The sequence below is a fragment of the Haliotis rufescens genome, unplaced genomic scaffold (assembly GCF_023055435.1).
Source record: "Haliotis rufescens isolate VD_foot unplaced genomic scaffold, xgHalRufe1.0.p SCAF_14, whole genome shotgun sequence".
Classification (NCBI taxonomy): Eukaryota; Metazoa; Mollusca; class Gastropoda; order Lepetellida; family Haliotidae; genus Haliotis; species Haliotis rufescens.
In genome coordinates this window covers 23217251-23234107 of record NW_025963824.1, presented here as the reverse complement: position 1 = coordinate 23234107, position 16857 = coordinate 23217251, and the positions used below count along the sequence as shown (strand labels likewise).

General features: G+C 42.4%; 2 protein-coding genes across 3 annotated transcripts in view; both read left to right on the top strand.

Annotated features, from left to right (window-relative positions):
- LOC124131209 (centrosomal protein of 78 kDa-like) overlaps positions 1–6299 on the top strand; it is a 153940-nt gene extending 147641 nt beyond the window's left edge. For both annotated transcript variants that reach the window (XM_046494315.2, XM_048395172.1), the window contains exons 9-15: positions 90–154; positions 423–530; positions 1259–1371; positions 2298–2493; positions 3082–3159; positions 3724–3920; positions 4818–6299. In XM_046494315.2, coding sequence (XP_046350271.2) covers positions 90–154; positions 423–530; positions 1259–1371; positions 2298–2493; positions 3082–3159; positions 3724–3920; positions 4818–5835 — 1775 coding nt within the window. In that variant the 3' untranslated portion in view covers positions 5836–6299. The remainder of the gene's footprint in view (positions 1–89; positions 155–422; positions 531–1258; positions 1372–2297; positions 2494–3081; positions 3160–3723; positions 3921–4817) is intronic.
- A 6139-nt stretch (positions 6300–12438) lies between these two features.
- On the top strand, positions 12439–14855 carry LOC124131292 (dynein light chain Tctex-type 5-like). The gene has a single exon (XM_046494480.2). The coding sequence runs from the start codon at positions 13921–13923 to the stop codon at positions 14443–14445; it is 525 nt and encodes a 174-aa protein (XP_046350436.1). The 5' UTR covers positions 12439–13920; the 3' UTR covers positions 14446–14855.
- The last annotated feature ends 2002 nt before the right edge of the window (positions 14856–16857 follow it).

Here is a 16857-nt window from a genome sequence, read left to right as displayed (position 1 = left end):
TACATATTATCAGCCCAATATTAAATCAGTCAGTATTCTAAATGCCTTCTCAGCTCCCTGGGGAGTATACCACATGTTTTGTGCTGCAGACCGAGACCTGGTTCACTCTATCATGGAGCAGTTGATGATCAACAGTAACGGCCAGGACACCGAGGTCAGCATCTCCGTCATGTTTAGCCACTCACTACATAAAAACTCCTTGTTTCTCATTACAAACCATCCTTTAAAATTTTCCCATCCTGAAATTGAAAAATGTTTGCATGCTGAATTTGGTTGCTCATTTTTATTCTGTTCGGATGACCAAATTGAGAAATTGATGGTCAGATGTTCTAACTAAAACTACATATAACTGAAAGCAAAGGCCTATAGGTTGCCATAGAAACTCCTCTCTCTTACTCCATATTTGCCTTCTCTCGTCTCAGTACAAATGGATAAAGGCAGAGGAGCCTGTTGATCCGAAGAAGGTTCGGAGCCGGAGACGTGTGACGCGTGGCCTCAACCATAGCGTGGCAAAGAAAACCACGATCAGGGTGAGTTTCTCTACTCCATCATCTTCTTCCCCGGGGTAGAATTTGTCTTCAGCAACTGATGCTTATCATATGAGGGGACTGACAGGATCGGGTGGTCAGACTCGCTGACTTGGTTGATGCATGTCATTGATGATGTCAGTCACTCGATTATTTAGAGACCACTGTCATACCGCTGGAATATTGCTGAGTACGGCGTTAAACAACAATCAACAATATCTCAGCAGCTTATCTAAATGTGATGTGGCAGCCATATTGGATTCCAGATTTTCATATTGTCAATTCTAAGGTTACATGTCGTCAGCAATCATCTCCTCTGAACCCACCTGTTCAAATACTTCACAAATTGTTCCCACACATCCAGCTTCAAAAATATCTTTGCACATTCTTTATTCACAATATCAATGACAGGATTGTCTGGTCACAAAATCAATCACAACTCCCAGCTCCACCTATCCATTCAGTCACTTCAAACAACCAGCGTAGCTTACCGGGGACTTAGGAAGTAAAATTGCTTGTCATTTCTGCAGAGCAGGTTGTTATGATTTTTATCGCCCAAATCAAACTTTCGAGGTGTAGACGTATCTCTTTTCGTTTACATTGGTAAGTAAGGACGCTGTCCTGGAACACCTATAACTGGTTATGGTACAGATTTGGGCCTCTGTGGCTGCCACTCCTTGACAAAAATCTCGAACAGTTGACCCAGTTTTGATACACAGACTTCATTTCAGATCAGCTCCAACTCCGCCCGGCGCCGAGCCCGACCAGGTACCGGGTTCCTGAACACGTCCCGCCCAAGCCCTGGTCTGCCCTGGAGGACCGCAGCTAGAGCCAACAGATACAAGTGAGACAATACAGATCTTTATAAACATGACCTCAGTTATACAGACCTTCTTAACAGGCATGGCTGGATAAATGGGTTCCTAAATAGTGAAAGGCATATTTATTCTTTGTATGAAGTAACAAGGCAGGACATGAATTCAGAGATTTATGGAAAATCACAACATTTGACAGGATTAGAAAGTATTTCCTATTTTTTCCTGCCCCACAAATATGGTCTGCTACAGAATTGCCATCTAACCAATGGTAAAAGTGGTAGTACATTTGCTATAATATTTGCAAAATATCTTTTATGTTCCAGATTTGACATTTTATCTGTATGTTGTTAAAATATTCTAAAAAGTTAAATGGTAGTACTTATACCATATTGCAAAAGTGTGATTTCCTATATGCCTCAAGTAAAGTGTCTAGTTGGTGAGATAGTCAAAGAGTGCACCTAACACAATAGAATGCACAATACAATTTGAAGGTTAGATGTCTTAGAATGAGTTAATACAGATGAGTGGACGGCCTATGTGGTCTAATGGTAGAGCATCCTCCCGGAGAGCGGAAGGTCCGGGGTACAATCCCCAGCCATGTCATACCATAAGACGTTAAAAGATGGTACTTGTTGTTACCCTGTCTGGAGCTAGGCAAAAGGGGCTAAAACAAGGACTGGTCGGCTTGGAGTCAGTCTACTGTCTGAGTGGGGTATTCATGTTAAACTGCGGCATGATATTTCAGTGGGCTAGCGCTATAAAATCAGCATCAGAACAGACTAGTACAAGCAGCTACGCACGCATCACGTCGCTATATGAGTACAATATATTTGGACGGGATGTAAAACCCCATTTTACCTCACAGATAAGCGTACATCCTTAAAACAATTTGGAGTTTCTTGGATTCAGTGAAGTGGACTCCCTGACTTTAATTCCCTGTCATGTCTTGCAGGGGTTACCCACCTGAACACACGCCTGGCAAGCTGAGTATTGACGAGAACAGCGAGATGGACACCAACCGCAGCGCCTCTGTCATCATCACCCGTGACGACAGCATCCTCGACGAGACCAACAACACCTTCCAGGATCTGCAGCCTCTCGACTTCAGCAACCTCTCCATCGACATGACCAACCCAAAAGAGGTCAAGGTCAGTGGAATGACATTCTTTTGTGGTAACTTAAGAAAACAGTGAAAGCTTCTAGCATTTGTCCAGATGTTTTGTGTTCCATGTTCTGTTATTTTTGACAATCTTAATCAGTAGGTGTGGAAGCAATAAAATAGAAGAGACGTACAGGATTATTTTATTTTTATTCTTCAAAAATGTATATGAATATTTCGCCAAGTGAGCAGTGGTAGTTTTTATCTCTTGCATTTAATTGGATGCATATTTTTTGTGGTGAACATGTAAGTTTGCAAATAAAAATGCTTTTCAGATTATCTATTTCTATGTTCAAGAATCTGGAAACTAGTCTTGCAGGAGTTGTACTATTGTCAGCTGCAATGGTCATGCTGAATACCTTTACCTATATTGCTTGTCATAAGAGGCGACTATGCTTGTCGTAAGAGGATAATATGCTTGTCGTAAGAGGCGGCTAACGGGATCGGGTGGTCAGGCTCACTGACTTGGTTGATGCTTGTCATCCTATCCCAGTTGCCAGACCTGGAATTCCTGCGAGTGTGGTGAGTGATTGTGTTCAGCACACTGTGGCTGTACACCTGTGTGTCTGTGTTGCAGGTGGAGATGGAGATGTTGCGACGGAGTGTGAAGGAGGAGAGTGTGGCGAGGATGAAGGCGGAGCAGCGAGAACTCAGGGTGAGTCACCCAATGTTGCAGCATCCATGTCCATCCCTGATGATGATGATGATGATGATGATGATGATGATGATGATGATGGTGATGATAACAATCTTGTGTTGCACTTTTCCATGCTGCACATGATGCTCAAAGTACATTATTATTACCCCCTTCAGTGGATCAGTGTGCACTCAATTATCATTCTCAGCTCCCTGGGGAGTATACAACAGTTTCCATCATTGATCTGTCGCATGAACCAATTAGACAACGGCAGTTGTTTTCATTCAGTGCTGCCTGTTGTATGTCTGTATGACCCTTTCATAAAGAAATGTGTTTTTTACCCAGTCAAAAATCAACATTAGATGCCTTTTTAAAGGATGATTATAAATGAGAAGTTCTTCAAAGTGTTGACGAACATCCAAGATCTGGGAAATCCAGAATTCCTCCTGATGGTTAGGCTGGGATTTGCAGCATCTTGACTACTATTGAGGTTTACCAGCAAAACAATAGGATGATGCCACTATAGGAGTCTGTTGGTCCTCTCCTATTGTGTTGTGTCATATGTAATCTTTGTGTTGTCAGCTGAGTATTGAGAACAAGCGTCTTAGCGAGGAGATGAAGTACCTCCGACACAAGGCCAGCGCTGGGGGCATTGTCAGTGACGTCCACCTGGGCATGAACGGCGGACACGGCGCCTTCGTCGATGAAAGCTTCCTGGAGGGAGTGGAGGCCTCATTTAAGAAGTTCCACAAGTTTCTGGACATGCTGCATGAAGCAGGGTAAGGACATGCTGCATGAAGGGGGTAAGGACATGCTGCATGAAGCAGGGTAAGGACATTGGGTGTAAGGACATGCTGCATGAAGCAGGGTAAGGACATGCTGCATGAAGCAGGGTAAGGCCATTGGGTGTAAGGACATGCTGCATGAAGCAGGGTAAGGACATGCTGCATGAAGCAGGGTAAGGACATGCTGCATGAAGGGGGTAAGGACATTGGGTGTAAGGACATGCTGCATGAAGCAGGGTAAGGACATGCTGCATGAAGGGGGTAAGGACATTGGGTGTAAGGACATGCTGCATGAAGCAGGGTAAGGACATTGGGTGTAAGGACATGCTGCATGAAGCAGGGTAAGGACATTGGGTGTAAGGACATGCTGCATGAAGCAGGGTAAGGACATGCTGCATGAAGCAGGGTAAGGACATTGGGTGTAAGGACATGCTGCATGAAGCAGGGTAAGGACATTGGGTGTAAGGACATGAAGCAGGGTAAGGACATTGGGTGTAAGGACATGCTGCATGAAGCAGGGTAAGGACATTGGGTGTAAGGACATGCTGCACGAAGCAGGGTAAGGACATTGGGTGTAAGGACATGCTGCATGAAGCAGGGTAAGGCCATTGGGTGTAAGGACATGCTGCATGAAGCAGGGTAAGGACATGCTGCATGAAGCAGGGTAAGGACATTGGGTGTAAGGACATGCTGCATTAAGCATGGTAAGGGCATTGGATGTAAGGACATGCTGCATGAAGCAGGGTTAGGACATAAGGACATGTAGGGGTAAGGACATGCTGCATGGAGGACTTGCTGCATGCTCAATGATGTAAATATATCTAGTTCAAATTGAGGTGCCTCCTGAATACCTTCAGTGAGTTGTTTCTGATGCTTGTGTTGTCTTTGCAGACTGAGTGAGCTGATCACAATGGCAGGACTTGACCAGTCTGAAATCATGAACCCCTTCGACCACCTGTCCTCCACCAGGCTGTCGGGTGTCTCCTTCGCGCGACACAACACTCCCGTCAGCAAACCTGCCCACACTAACGGTGTGGACCTGTCCGTCCCTACGTCAGCCATGCCCATCGCCAAAGCTGAGCCTTCCTCATCTCAAGGGTTACAGGAACAGATGGCTTTCGGTGCTAAGCCTTTTGTACCGAACACATCAGCCTATTTTGGTGACATTTCATCCAGCTACCGTGCCAACCCGACTGTCGGCTCATTTGAAGAGGAGCTTCCCATTACTTACGGTCCGGTCATGTCTGAGAATAACCTTCGACCTGGTGCCAGAGTTCAAGCAGCAGGGTCAAGGATGCCCTTCCCGACCAACGAGTCTATGATAGGAGGTCCGGCAAGGACAGATGACCTTTATGAGAAGTTGCTGCAGGATACAAGTGGGGTGTTCCCACACATCGGACAGGGCGGGGCCGGATCCCCTGCTGGATCGCTGACCTCGACCCCGGTGGTAAAGAGCACAGAGAGCAAGGCTGGGCCAGTGAAGTCAGCACAAACCGGGCAGGATGGACAGAAGAAAGGGCAAATAGAAGAAGACTCGAAAGGAAGAGGGGAAGAGAAAGATCGTCCCGAAGACAGGAAACCCAGAACAGATAAAGACCAGGGTCCTTTTGGTAATGGTACTGGGTCAGAGGTCAGAGCAAGGTCACAAGGTGAAGGTCAGGATGCTTCCAAACAGTTTGATGTCTCAGAGCAGTCTGATATCATGGAGGTGCTTGATCGAGCGGCCTCTCCTGAAAAAGAATCTCCAGAACACAGATCCAAAATGAGTGATTTTAACTACAGTATGGACAGTTTTGATCAGTCATATGTCAGTGAGAGGGAAGAGGTCATTCACCTTGGAGATGACCTTGACCTTGGGGGGTCACCATCACCACCGCCACAGGTTGTTGAAAGCGAGGAAGATTTTTAGACTGGCTGCTGAATATGTAAATCTCGACTCTGTTTTGAGCAATCTTTTCCTTTCTCTTTATTCTTTGTATGTTTCCTTCCAACATTTTGTGGTATCCAAGTCCCAGGCTTAGTGCTTTTGTTTGTAGAAAATGTTTTAGTGTAAATAACATTGTTTGTGTACATAGGGGGAGGACAGGTCACCATGACCAGTTGCAAAACTATTAACAGATGCAATGTACACATAGCCTTGTAGTAGTCATTGATAATATTTCACTGATAATATTTCATTGATATTCATTGATAATATTTCATTGATAATATTTCACTGATAATATTTCATTGATATTCATTGATAATATTTCATTGATAATATTTCATTGATAATATTTCATAGGTCTGTTTACCCTACATTCCAGCTTCAGCCATGAATACGTTTGGCTGCTTTGTAGTGCTTCATACACACTGGCTTCAGTAAACAGATGCAGGCCATGGCCTATCAGTGTATGTGTGACGGTGATGGAGGGAGCGTGTAGACAGACCTGGGAGGTGTTGAGTCTATTGACGAGGGGTAGTACACAATGTATGGGGACATGCAGTCAATAGTAGGGAAGTATCTCAAGTAATCATCATTGTAACATAGCAATATTCACTCTCTCAAACAGCCAAAAACATGTGTGTGAAAATGGGCATCCATCATTGAGGGGGTATATTATTTTGCAATATTGTTAAACTTTGCAGGTTTTGTGTGACCATAGCTCATGGACTACGATGATGTCACTGTCAAATGACATCACTAATCTCTGCCACTGAGACTAGTTAAGTAGTTAACAGTACTTTTTACAAACAAGACACTGTAAAATGTCAAGGTAGAATGTGTTTTTTAAGGATAAAGAGACTCTCAACTTCCTGGGGAGTATAAAGCCCAAGTAGCATGATGTATTTCTTTGCTGTTTTAGTATCATAGTTTCAAAATAATCAAATCAGGTCCTGTGTATTGGGAGCCATGTCTGTGATACTCTATATTTCATGTATTTTTTGTGTGAGATTTAGATTTAGTGAAATCAAAATATTTTGATTTTGAATATTTAGGAATTTAAATTTGAATTTTCTTCATTCCATGTGTAGCAAGTTTTTTTTTTTTTTGGTTGTCTTTTTTTATGTTTTATTGTATGTATTGAAGAGGTAGGAACTCTAACACTGGATACAGGGGAACCTTGTTAATCCACACTGAACACACTGTCCACATTATAAGGTGTCTACAGTAACAAATTTCACTTATTTACAAACAACTTGATTCCATCAAATTGGCTTTGAATTTAAAGGGGCACTAATCTCTGAGTTCTCCTCAGCTCTCTGACACTGGCTACTGGAGCCGTGAGTTGATTTGCTCGCTAACGCAACTGTATTAAACAACAAAAATGATTAAGACGGTCAACAATAGATTAATTATGCTACGATTAGAAGCCAAACAATATAGAAATGTACTTTTAATCCTATAATTTTCAGTCACTTGGTGATGTTATATAACATAAAAATGTTTGGAACTTGTTATCTTAATAATACAGATGGACATATTTTCAGTCCATTTGTAAAATAACTGAATATTTTGGCATTTAATAAATTTCTCAAGTGAAAGTTTTGCCCAGAATATAAACATAATAAAATAAGCAATGCTGAGGTGAAATATTTACTTTGTGCTGTAAGTCAAAATAGTGTAAACGAAAATCGCACAATTACAAAGCAAGTGACTTATCAAAACTTCGTCACCATTACCAATGCTACCCACAAAGATACCTACATTTCCTTATTATTTCCAAAACTGTATTTCATTTTGTTGATCAATGCGACCATCGCCCTTATACTATCAATAAAAGTGACAAATGTGCTTACAAGTGGTGCAGCACAGGTCGCAAAATGGTCTAGATTTCTGCTGTTTCATCCGGGTACTAACGGGGAAAAAACAATAACAAAGGCATCAACCAGTCCCGGGGAATTGCTGTAGATAACTGGATCAGGTGGTCAGGCTCTCTGACTTGGTTGAGGCATGTCATCATTTCCCAATTGTGTGGATCGATGCTCATGACATCAATCACTGGATTGTCTGGTCCCAGGCTCGATTATTTACAGACCACTGTCAATACCTGGAATATAGCAGTGCGGTATTAAACAACAAATAGACCCTACAGGAGAGGATTCATAAAAGTATGCTGTTTTCAATGGAAATACCAAGCTTACCTTTTTACCAGATGTACGTATTAGAAATAGAAATTGAATTGTGTGACAAATAGGCGAACATGATAGATATATTTTATTCCTAATAGGCATCCAACAGTGTATTGATCTGATTAAAAGTAGTTCCTCCCAGGGGACTTCATCTGTATATTTATCAGATCGTGGAAGCAACTTTACCAGATTGCTTTATTGCATTGCAGTCAATATAAATATACATCACATGATGAGTTGTTGTTGATGCTGCTGTGATACAGCTGAGATGGAAACAAACGTTACAATACCAGCAATATCGAGTGTTTCGGTTGGAAGAAAAATATCAGTGACACCAACCAGGACGATGTTGGCGGAGTCAGAAGCAGTTGGCTCCAAATTCAGCCAATATGATGAAGTGAAATACGCTCGTATATTACAAATTTTGTAAAAATATATGTCAGTTTTTGTCATTGAAATCTCGAATCAATCAGTTTGGTTTTGTGTTTACTAAATAAGTTTCTTTAATTGTTTGCCTCCTTCACCTCATAAACTTAGTTTGTTGTTTGATTGAAAATCTTGACATTAGAAACTGGTCTCAGTTGTCAATGCTTTTCCAGTGTGATTTGTACAATACAGAGTTATGTCCCCTTGATTTTGCAATGACCCTGTTTCAAAACATACTGTCAATCCTTCAGATAGTTACCAATTTTATTTCGGAGAATATATTCAGACGCATTTATTCCTGATATTCCTCGTCGTCAAGTTGCAGGTTAGCAGCTCTGAACCTTATGAGTTTCCGCTGTAGTTTTGTGTTTGAAAGTGCAGTTTTCGGTTTTCACTGTGTGTGAGATAGTGTTCTAGATAACAATGTAAGATCTGTACAAGTTAGTACACCAACTGTATATAGTCTGTGTATTGATCTGGGGAATAAATACACTTCTTTTTTTATATACATGTTTCTTCTTTATATGCAGTGCCTTGTGGTGTGGCAGCAGTGTGTAACAGATTAAGAATAATTGTCTGCCATACGCAATGTTTGCTCAAAGTGCTGCATTATTACTAGGGTTGCGACGGGTGCTCGAGTACCCGATAACGGGTCGGGTAGCCTAGGACTCGAGTCCAATTTTCAGGACTTGAGTACCCATGCAGGGGAGATAACTCGTAAGTCACTTCAAAATGGACGACAAAGCGGACAAACGTTCAAATGTTTGGGCGTATTTTGACCTTGATGACACAAAGAAAAAGACCAAATGCCGTCTCTGTGGCATATGTATCAGTTACGCAGGTAGTTCGATGAGTTCCATGAAAAAGCATCTAAGTTTTAAACACAAGAGCATTTACTTTGATATTCTGCGTCATACCAAAAGACGTTAAAAGATGGTACTTGTTGTTACCCTGTCTGGCGCTCGGCATTAAGGGGCTAAAACAAGGACTGGTCGGCATGGTATCTCAGTCGGACGCGACGTTAAACTCAATTTCACCTGACCTCACCTCATCCTACCGGGTACCCACTCACTGCTGGGTGAACAGAGATATAATTGAATAAAGTCACCTGCCTAAGGAGATGCCACATATGCTGTGACGTGGGCGAGACACACAGGACTATGTGTGAGTGAGTTGGTACACGTTGTTTAAGTGAGCTTGAAACATACCATCCTCAATTATCCAGTGTATTATTTTTCCACTATTATGATTAATACCCTGGACCCATTCTTTGTTTTGTTTCTTGTCGCAAACTTAGCACAGGATTCTGCACAGATGTACATTCAAAGACAAGGCACTGTTGATGTGTGAATCATTTTTGTGAAAGATTTTCAGCTGAAAAACATGTTTTTCTGAGTACAGTAAACTACGCTTATAACGAACACGCTTATAACGAACTAACGGATATAACGAAATAACTTTTTAGTCCCGACTATATGCTGTAGTTATGCTGTATATATGCTTATAACGAATTACGGTTATAACGAACTAAAATTAGTAGTCCCTTTGAGTTCGTTATAACCGTAGTTTACTGTACTTAACTTCTTTTTCTAGTGGGTAGAGTGTTTGTCCGAAGAACAGAAGGTCGGCGGTTTGATTCCCTGGGCACATATGGTACTCGTTGTTACCCTGCCTGGCACTCGAAGATTAGGTGATAAAACAAGGACTGGTCGGCTCGGAGTCGGTATACTGTGTCTGAGTGGGGTATTCATGATAAACTGCTGCATGGTATCTCAGTGTGCTAAAACAAGGACTGGTCGGCTCGGAGTCAGTATACTGTGTCTGAGTGGGGTATTCATGATAAACTGCTGCATGGTATCTCAGTGTGCTAAAACAAGGACTGGTCGGCTCGGAGTCAGTATACTGTGTCTGAGTGGGGTATTCATGATAAACTGCTGCATGGTATCTTGGTGGGCTAAAACAAGGACTGGTCAGCTCGGAGTCAGTATACTGTGTCTGAGTGGGGTATTCATGATAAACTGCTGCATGGTATCTCGGTGGGCTAGCACTATTAATTGGCATTAGTCGGGACTGATACAAGCAGCCACACACGTCCATGAACGTCGTTATGTAAATGCAATAATCTTGAATGCATTGTTGAACCCCATTTCACCTGACCTGTGAGGACTAAACAGGGACATGCTTGATGTATTTGTGACAGTAAGTGCCGAGAGATTGCTAGTGATATCCACGCTTGTATAAATCAAGAAAGAACAGTTGATCGTGTCCTTCAAACCGGGCTCAAAACAAAGGGTCCAGGGTCTATATCCAAACAGAAAGGAGATATGATACCCTTGATAATCGAGGATGGCACCAGACAAGGTTATTATTGGTCCCCAGCAACCTGTACCCTAACCCGAGCAACCTGTACCCTAACCCTAACCCTAACCCCAGCAACCTGTACCCTAACCCCAGCACAATGTACCCTAACCCTAACCCCAGCAACCTGTACCCTAACCCCAGCAACCTGTACCCTAACCCCAGCAACCTGTACCCTTACCCCAGCAACCTGTACCCTAACCCTAACCCTAACCCCAGCAACCTGTACCCTAACCCTTACCCTAACCCTAACCCCAGCAACCTGTACCCTAACCCCAGCAATCTGTACCCTAACCCTAACCCTAATCCCAGCAACCTGTACCCTAACCCTAACCCTAACCCCAGCAACCTGTACCCTAACCCCAGCAACCTGTACCCTTACCCCAGCAACCTGTACCCTAACCCTAACCCCAGCAACCTGTACCCTAACCCTTACCCTAACCCTAACCCAAGCAACCTGTACCCTTACCCCAGCAACCTGTACTTGCTGTACATAGTGACTATGTGGATGGATTGTTTGGTCTGGCTCACTGCTGGGTCATGCTGGACAAGGCTCATATCAATCACTGTTGTGTGGGGCCCAGGCTTGCTTATTTACAGGCCACCATCATATTGCTGGAATATTGCTGAGTGCAGGCATCAAACCAATCAGACCAGACCAGACAAATCACTGTCTGCAACATGGGGGTGTGATGACAGGCAGTTTACAAGGTCACTAAGCCAGACCACACATTTTGTTTACACTCCTATAACAAACATAGGTTTCTGGGAACAATTCTACTCCGGAGTCCCACTGGGCCAGGATGTTGTCCTGGGAGCAGATATTTGTTCAGCTACAGCTGCAAAACCAGATGTTTTTTAAATTAAAAATATGAGCCAAAATATTCTAAAAAACACATTACAAAAATGTAATTTTTGTGGCAGAAAATATCTTTTTTATCCAACAATATGAAGCATAAACATTTTTTTCAAACATTTTCATCTGTAAATAAACTTTGGTCTAATAGTACATAACCTATAACAGAGATTTAAGATTATACCTACCGTATTCGACGTAATAAGTGCCATGATCTAATAAGCACCCATGGCAATATTTGCTATATATATTTTGGCTAGTGAACAATCCCAATTAGCACCCTTCCGATCGATCAATGTACACACAACTTATTTATCCGTGTATAATACGCACTCGTGTGTTATATGCACCCTTAATTTCGGAAATTAAATACATCTGTCGTGTATAATACAGACTTTTCTTTTGTATCATTTCAGATTGTAAGCATAAACCACGAAATTTACGATCTTTCAACTCTTTCACCAAAATTATATTCTAATAAGAGCCCCTATTTCTAATTTTGAGAGCGCCCTGGGCATGTATTACGTCGATTATGGTATTTGATTTAAGTAGCTTAAGAAGCTGTTCAGGGATAAGGTTCAAGATAAGCTTGTGTTAATCCAGCTCAGTAATTGTGTGAATCCAGCATAATCACTGTGCTAATCCAGTGAGCCTTAGTTACTGCTACACCGAGCCTGGTAACGAGCTGGACACTGTCCACACCTGGTCAGCTGTTGTCCCATACCACAGGCCAAGTTACCACTGACCATTGCAATGACCTTGATCTGATATGCTATCAAGTCCCCTCTCACTGTTCACCCCCTAAACACAACCCTCCTGTGCCTTGCTGGGTGAGGCTTGGGAACTGTCAGGAAACGTTGTTTAATATATGTTCTCATTCAAAGTTGGATTGCTAAATTCTTGGTGTCAGATGCTGTGATCTGGCTGGACTGTTGGTAAAAATGCTGCCTTGATGTGACAGTTGGAAGTAAATCGATGGACTTGTGTTCCTGTGCAGTTTAAGACAATTCAAGGATGAATCAAGGAAGAATGCTTTGTTTAGCATTCAGTAAAGTGATGGACTAGCAAGTGTTAAACCAGAGCCGGTTAGTGTTCAATTGGACAACACTTCATGAAATTGTCTTTTATCTCCCGATTCAAGGAAATTGTGCAAGAACAATCCTGTATTGTTCAACAACGCTCCTGTTTTTTAAAATGAAATTGTCCAAGAAATCCTGATTCAAGTGAATGGTCCAAGAACAATCCAGTACTGTTCATCAATTCTTTTTTGTTCTTAAAGAAGATAATTGTGCAGGAAATTATCCCAGAAGTGTTGTGTTGTTTGTAGACAGGAAGACAAGTGACCTGGTGATGGTCAATCTGCATGTTGGCTGTACCAAGTCACTCAGTGCTGGAGAGCACCAGATGTGTAGACAACAGGACATGTTTACTAAAGAGACAACAAGGCCCTCTTAAACAGAACTATCCTTGTGTCTTGAATTGTGTCACAGAATATGTGTGATTTGGGATAGTGAACATTCATATTTATGAAGCCTGTGGTTGACATCTTGTATTGATTTCTGGGATCAGTAATAGTATACTTTATAGGATTAGTATAATGTGTGTAGTGTTTTAATACATGGATAATTTTAAATTTTTCATCACCATTTGGAGTAATTGTCTGGAGATTTATACCTTCTAAATGACATAAAAAATTCTTGTGAATGACCAAAATCAGATCTGGAACTGTTTACGGAACAGCTTGTTTATTAACTGAAGGTACAACAAAAAAGAACATTTGCATTCCCCTAAGTGTGTTGTTCAGTGCCGTGCAGTATTTCCTAAGTTTGCTCGACCAAACAAGTTTGGGGTTTGGCCAGTGAGACAAGACCGTGGTCCTCATCAAATATTCAAACAGGGACTGTTAAAATTAACCCTTATTCCCAAAAATATCAGTTGAGGCTACTAGCCTTAATTTTTTGTATCATTTTCAGAAGAAGGTTAGTCTAATTTTAATAGAGGCTGATGAAAGTTTATTTGACTTGAGCTTGGAACAAGTGGCTAAAGCTGTATATTGCCTTACTCTGTTCTGAAAACATCATGTCTGCCCAGAACATATTTTCAGGATCATTTTCAGCTGTGCCTTTTTTTTAAAACTTCAGACCACCTGCAAAAGTTGAAAACTACAAGGCTTCATAACTCCACTGTCTAGAGTGAGGGTCGTACTAGATACAGTATCCCCGATTCCCTTGTCTCTGACCAATGGAGGGTCTGTCGGGCCACAGGATGCCTCCATTAAGGGGAGACAACTCACTGTCTGGCCCTGTGTATTCAACCATGAGCCAGAACGGCCCATTCAGACTTGCAGAATTAAGAAAAAGCACACCAACCAAGAGGAAGTCTAAGTCTGGTAACCGTAGCAACCGGATGCCACCGATTCAAGGGGCCAGCCAACCAAGTCCCAAAGTGGTAAATCCAGGCACCATTGAGAGAACGGTGGAAGACGCCATGGTAACCTGTCTGCAGGATGTGATGTACGATACCGAGACTTGCATTCGTCTTTCAAAGACTCTCGCCGGGACGATTATGGAGAAAATAAAGCCGTTGTCGTGTGGCCGCTACAAGATGGTTGCCGTGGTAAGCATCGGCAACATCAAGGAGCAGTCTGGGATGCAGTTCGGCAGCCGGTGTCTGTGGAACAAGGAATCAGACTCCTTCCTCAGCGTCAAGTACGCAAATGACTCACTGTTTGCTGTCGCTATGGTGTATTCACTGTTGTTTGAATAACAAAGTTGTGTACTTTATGTGAAAGTTTTGTACTTGCTGTTGCGTGAGTGAGGCCATGTATGGTGAACTTGCTGTTGTGAGAGTGAAGCCATGGTGAACTCGCTGTTGCGTGAGGCCATGGTGAACTCGCTGTTGTGTGAGTGAGGCCATGGTGAACTCGCTGTTTGAGTCCAGGAAGAACTTGCTGTTGTGTGAATGAGGCCAGGGAGTTAACTGACTATAAAAGTCCAGTTTCCACCCTTGCCAAACTAGGCTGAAATTCTGGAGTAATATTTTGGCTCAACTAACAAGACTATACATAGTCCAATCAAAATCGCATAACAAAATCGACATCTGGTTTGTAAACTGCCGTGCAGATTTCAGTTGATTGCAGAATTTGCAAAGCATGTTTACTGTCAACTTAGTGTCAACAGATATTTTCCAAATCATTTCATGTTTTTAATCAAGGTGCTCACGTGATTTGATGCACTTCACGAAATAAGACCCGTTTTATTACAATTATAGATCTTGATTATCGATCAGATTGTCTTGATCGGGTGCCGCCATTTTGTCAGAAGTATATGGAAGTCATATGAGAGGTGGGATCTGTTTTGTCAATAGGCGGGTCATAGAAGGGACATAACTCATAATAGCCACTGGTGGTGCTACGATCGAGCCCAGAATTTCAGTTCGGCAAGGGTGGAAAGTGGACTTCTACAGTCAGTTAACTCCCTTGCCTCGGAAAGATGACTACAGAGAAACAAGACTGAGGTCAGCCTATGTTTCAGATTATGTAATGTTATTAATTTGTGACCTCAGCAGCACTGGATGACGTCAGATGATATTGTTACCAACAATGAAGCACTGTGATGTGATACCGCTTGAGCTGGTCAATCAGCATTGAGAACCGCTGCAGTGCACATGTGCAAATATCGGAAAGTTGTTTCATATAATCTTTCTGCCACAATGGGTGACGTTCTGGCATCAGGATTGATGTATCAGTAATGAGGACAACAGATGTCATGGTATAGTTATATTTCTTGAAACAGTAAAAGTATCATCACATCCTGTCATTGAAGTATTGTGTTGTGTGTTTGAAACTGCCATTGCCATGTAACTTATCAAGTGTTGTTTGTGAACCTAATATAGAGTACATTGATATTAATTGGATTGTGAAACAAAACAGTTGAAATCAAATAGTTTGTGTATTCATGTAATGGGATGTAGCGATGACATTAAAGGAGCATTCAACAGGTGAACATAGGAGAAAAACAAATCCAAAGGTCTTGACATATCCCCACCCCACCCCAATGTTGATATATATCCAGCAAGCTTGGCACACCCTGTCTCCTGTGTATTACCAGTGACTCCTCACAGCAGTGTGAATCCTACTTCACTTCAACCTTTTCTGGTTTTAAGTGGCGACCAAATGGAAGGGGTTGTCCGCATCGGCGACTTGGTTGACGTGTCATGGTACCCAGATGGTGTTGATCGTTGTTCACAACTTTGCTCACTGGATTGTGGGGTCCTGACTTATTTATATAGATATTGCCATCATACAGCTGGAATATTGCTGAAAGCAGTGTTAAACATCTGACAAACTTTATTTTCACTGGCGATAACCCCTCACAGATTGGCACATCATCCTTACCAACCACCTGAAGTGATATAAAATCTTCGGGATATGTGTGGCAGAAGTAGGTGCATGGGTGGCGATGTTAGGCAAACATGAGGTGAGGTGAGGTGAGGTGAGGTGAGGTGAGGTGAGGTGAAATGGGGTTTAACGTCGCGTCCAAGATTATTGCACTTATATAGCGACGTGCATGTACGTGTGTGTGTTTGTGTGGCTGCTTGTACTAGTCCGGACTGATGCCGTTTTATAGTGCTAGCACATTGAGATACCATGCCACAGTTTAACATGAATACCCCACCCAGACACAGTATACTGACTCCGAGCCGACCAGTCCTTGTTTTAGCCCCATAATGCTGAGCGCCAGACAGGGTAACAACAAGTACCATCTTTTAACGTCTTTTGGTATGACGCGACTGGGGATCGAACCTGGACCTTCCACTCTCCAGACGGACGCTCTACCACTAGGCCACGGAGGCGGTCTAGGCAAACATGACACATGAGAGCTTATTTAGCTTCGATTTAGCTTCGACTGTGCCCTGCACGTTTCATGTGGTGTCTCCTCAGCTGAAAATTGTTCGAACTTTGGCTCTGTACATCCAGCAGTGAATTGATACTTGGTCGATGAAACTGTAATATTATGTAAAACCTGGGCTGAGAATGTAATTTTGAGTACACACTGATCCAATGTCCAGAGTAATATTCGTGTAGTGCCATGCCCATGACTCAGGGCAGGAATACACATGCACCTTGATTATATTATTATTAAATATTAATGACAATATAAATATATCAACAAGCAA

Coding starts and splice junctions, on each gene's coding strand:
- LOC124131292 (XM_046494480.2), top strand. CDS start 13,921: ATGGAGGGTCTGTCGGGCCACAGGATGCCTCCATTAAGGGGAGACAAC.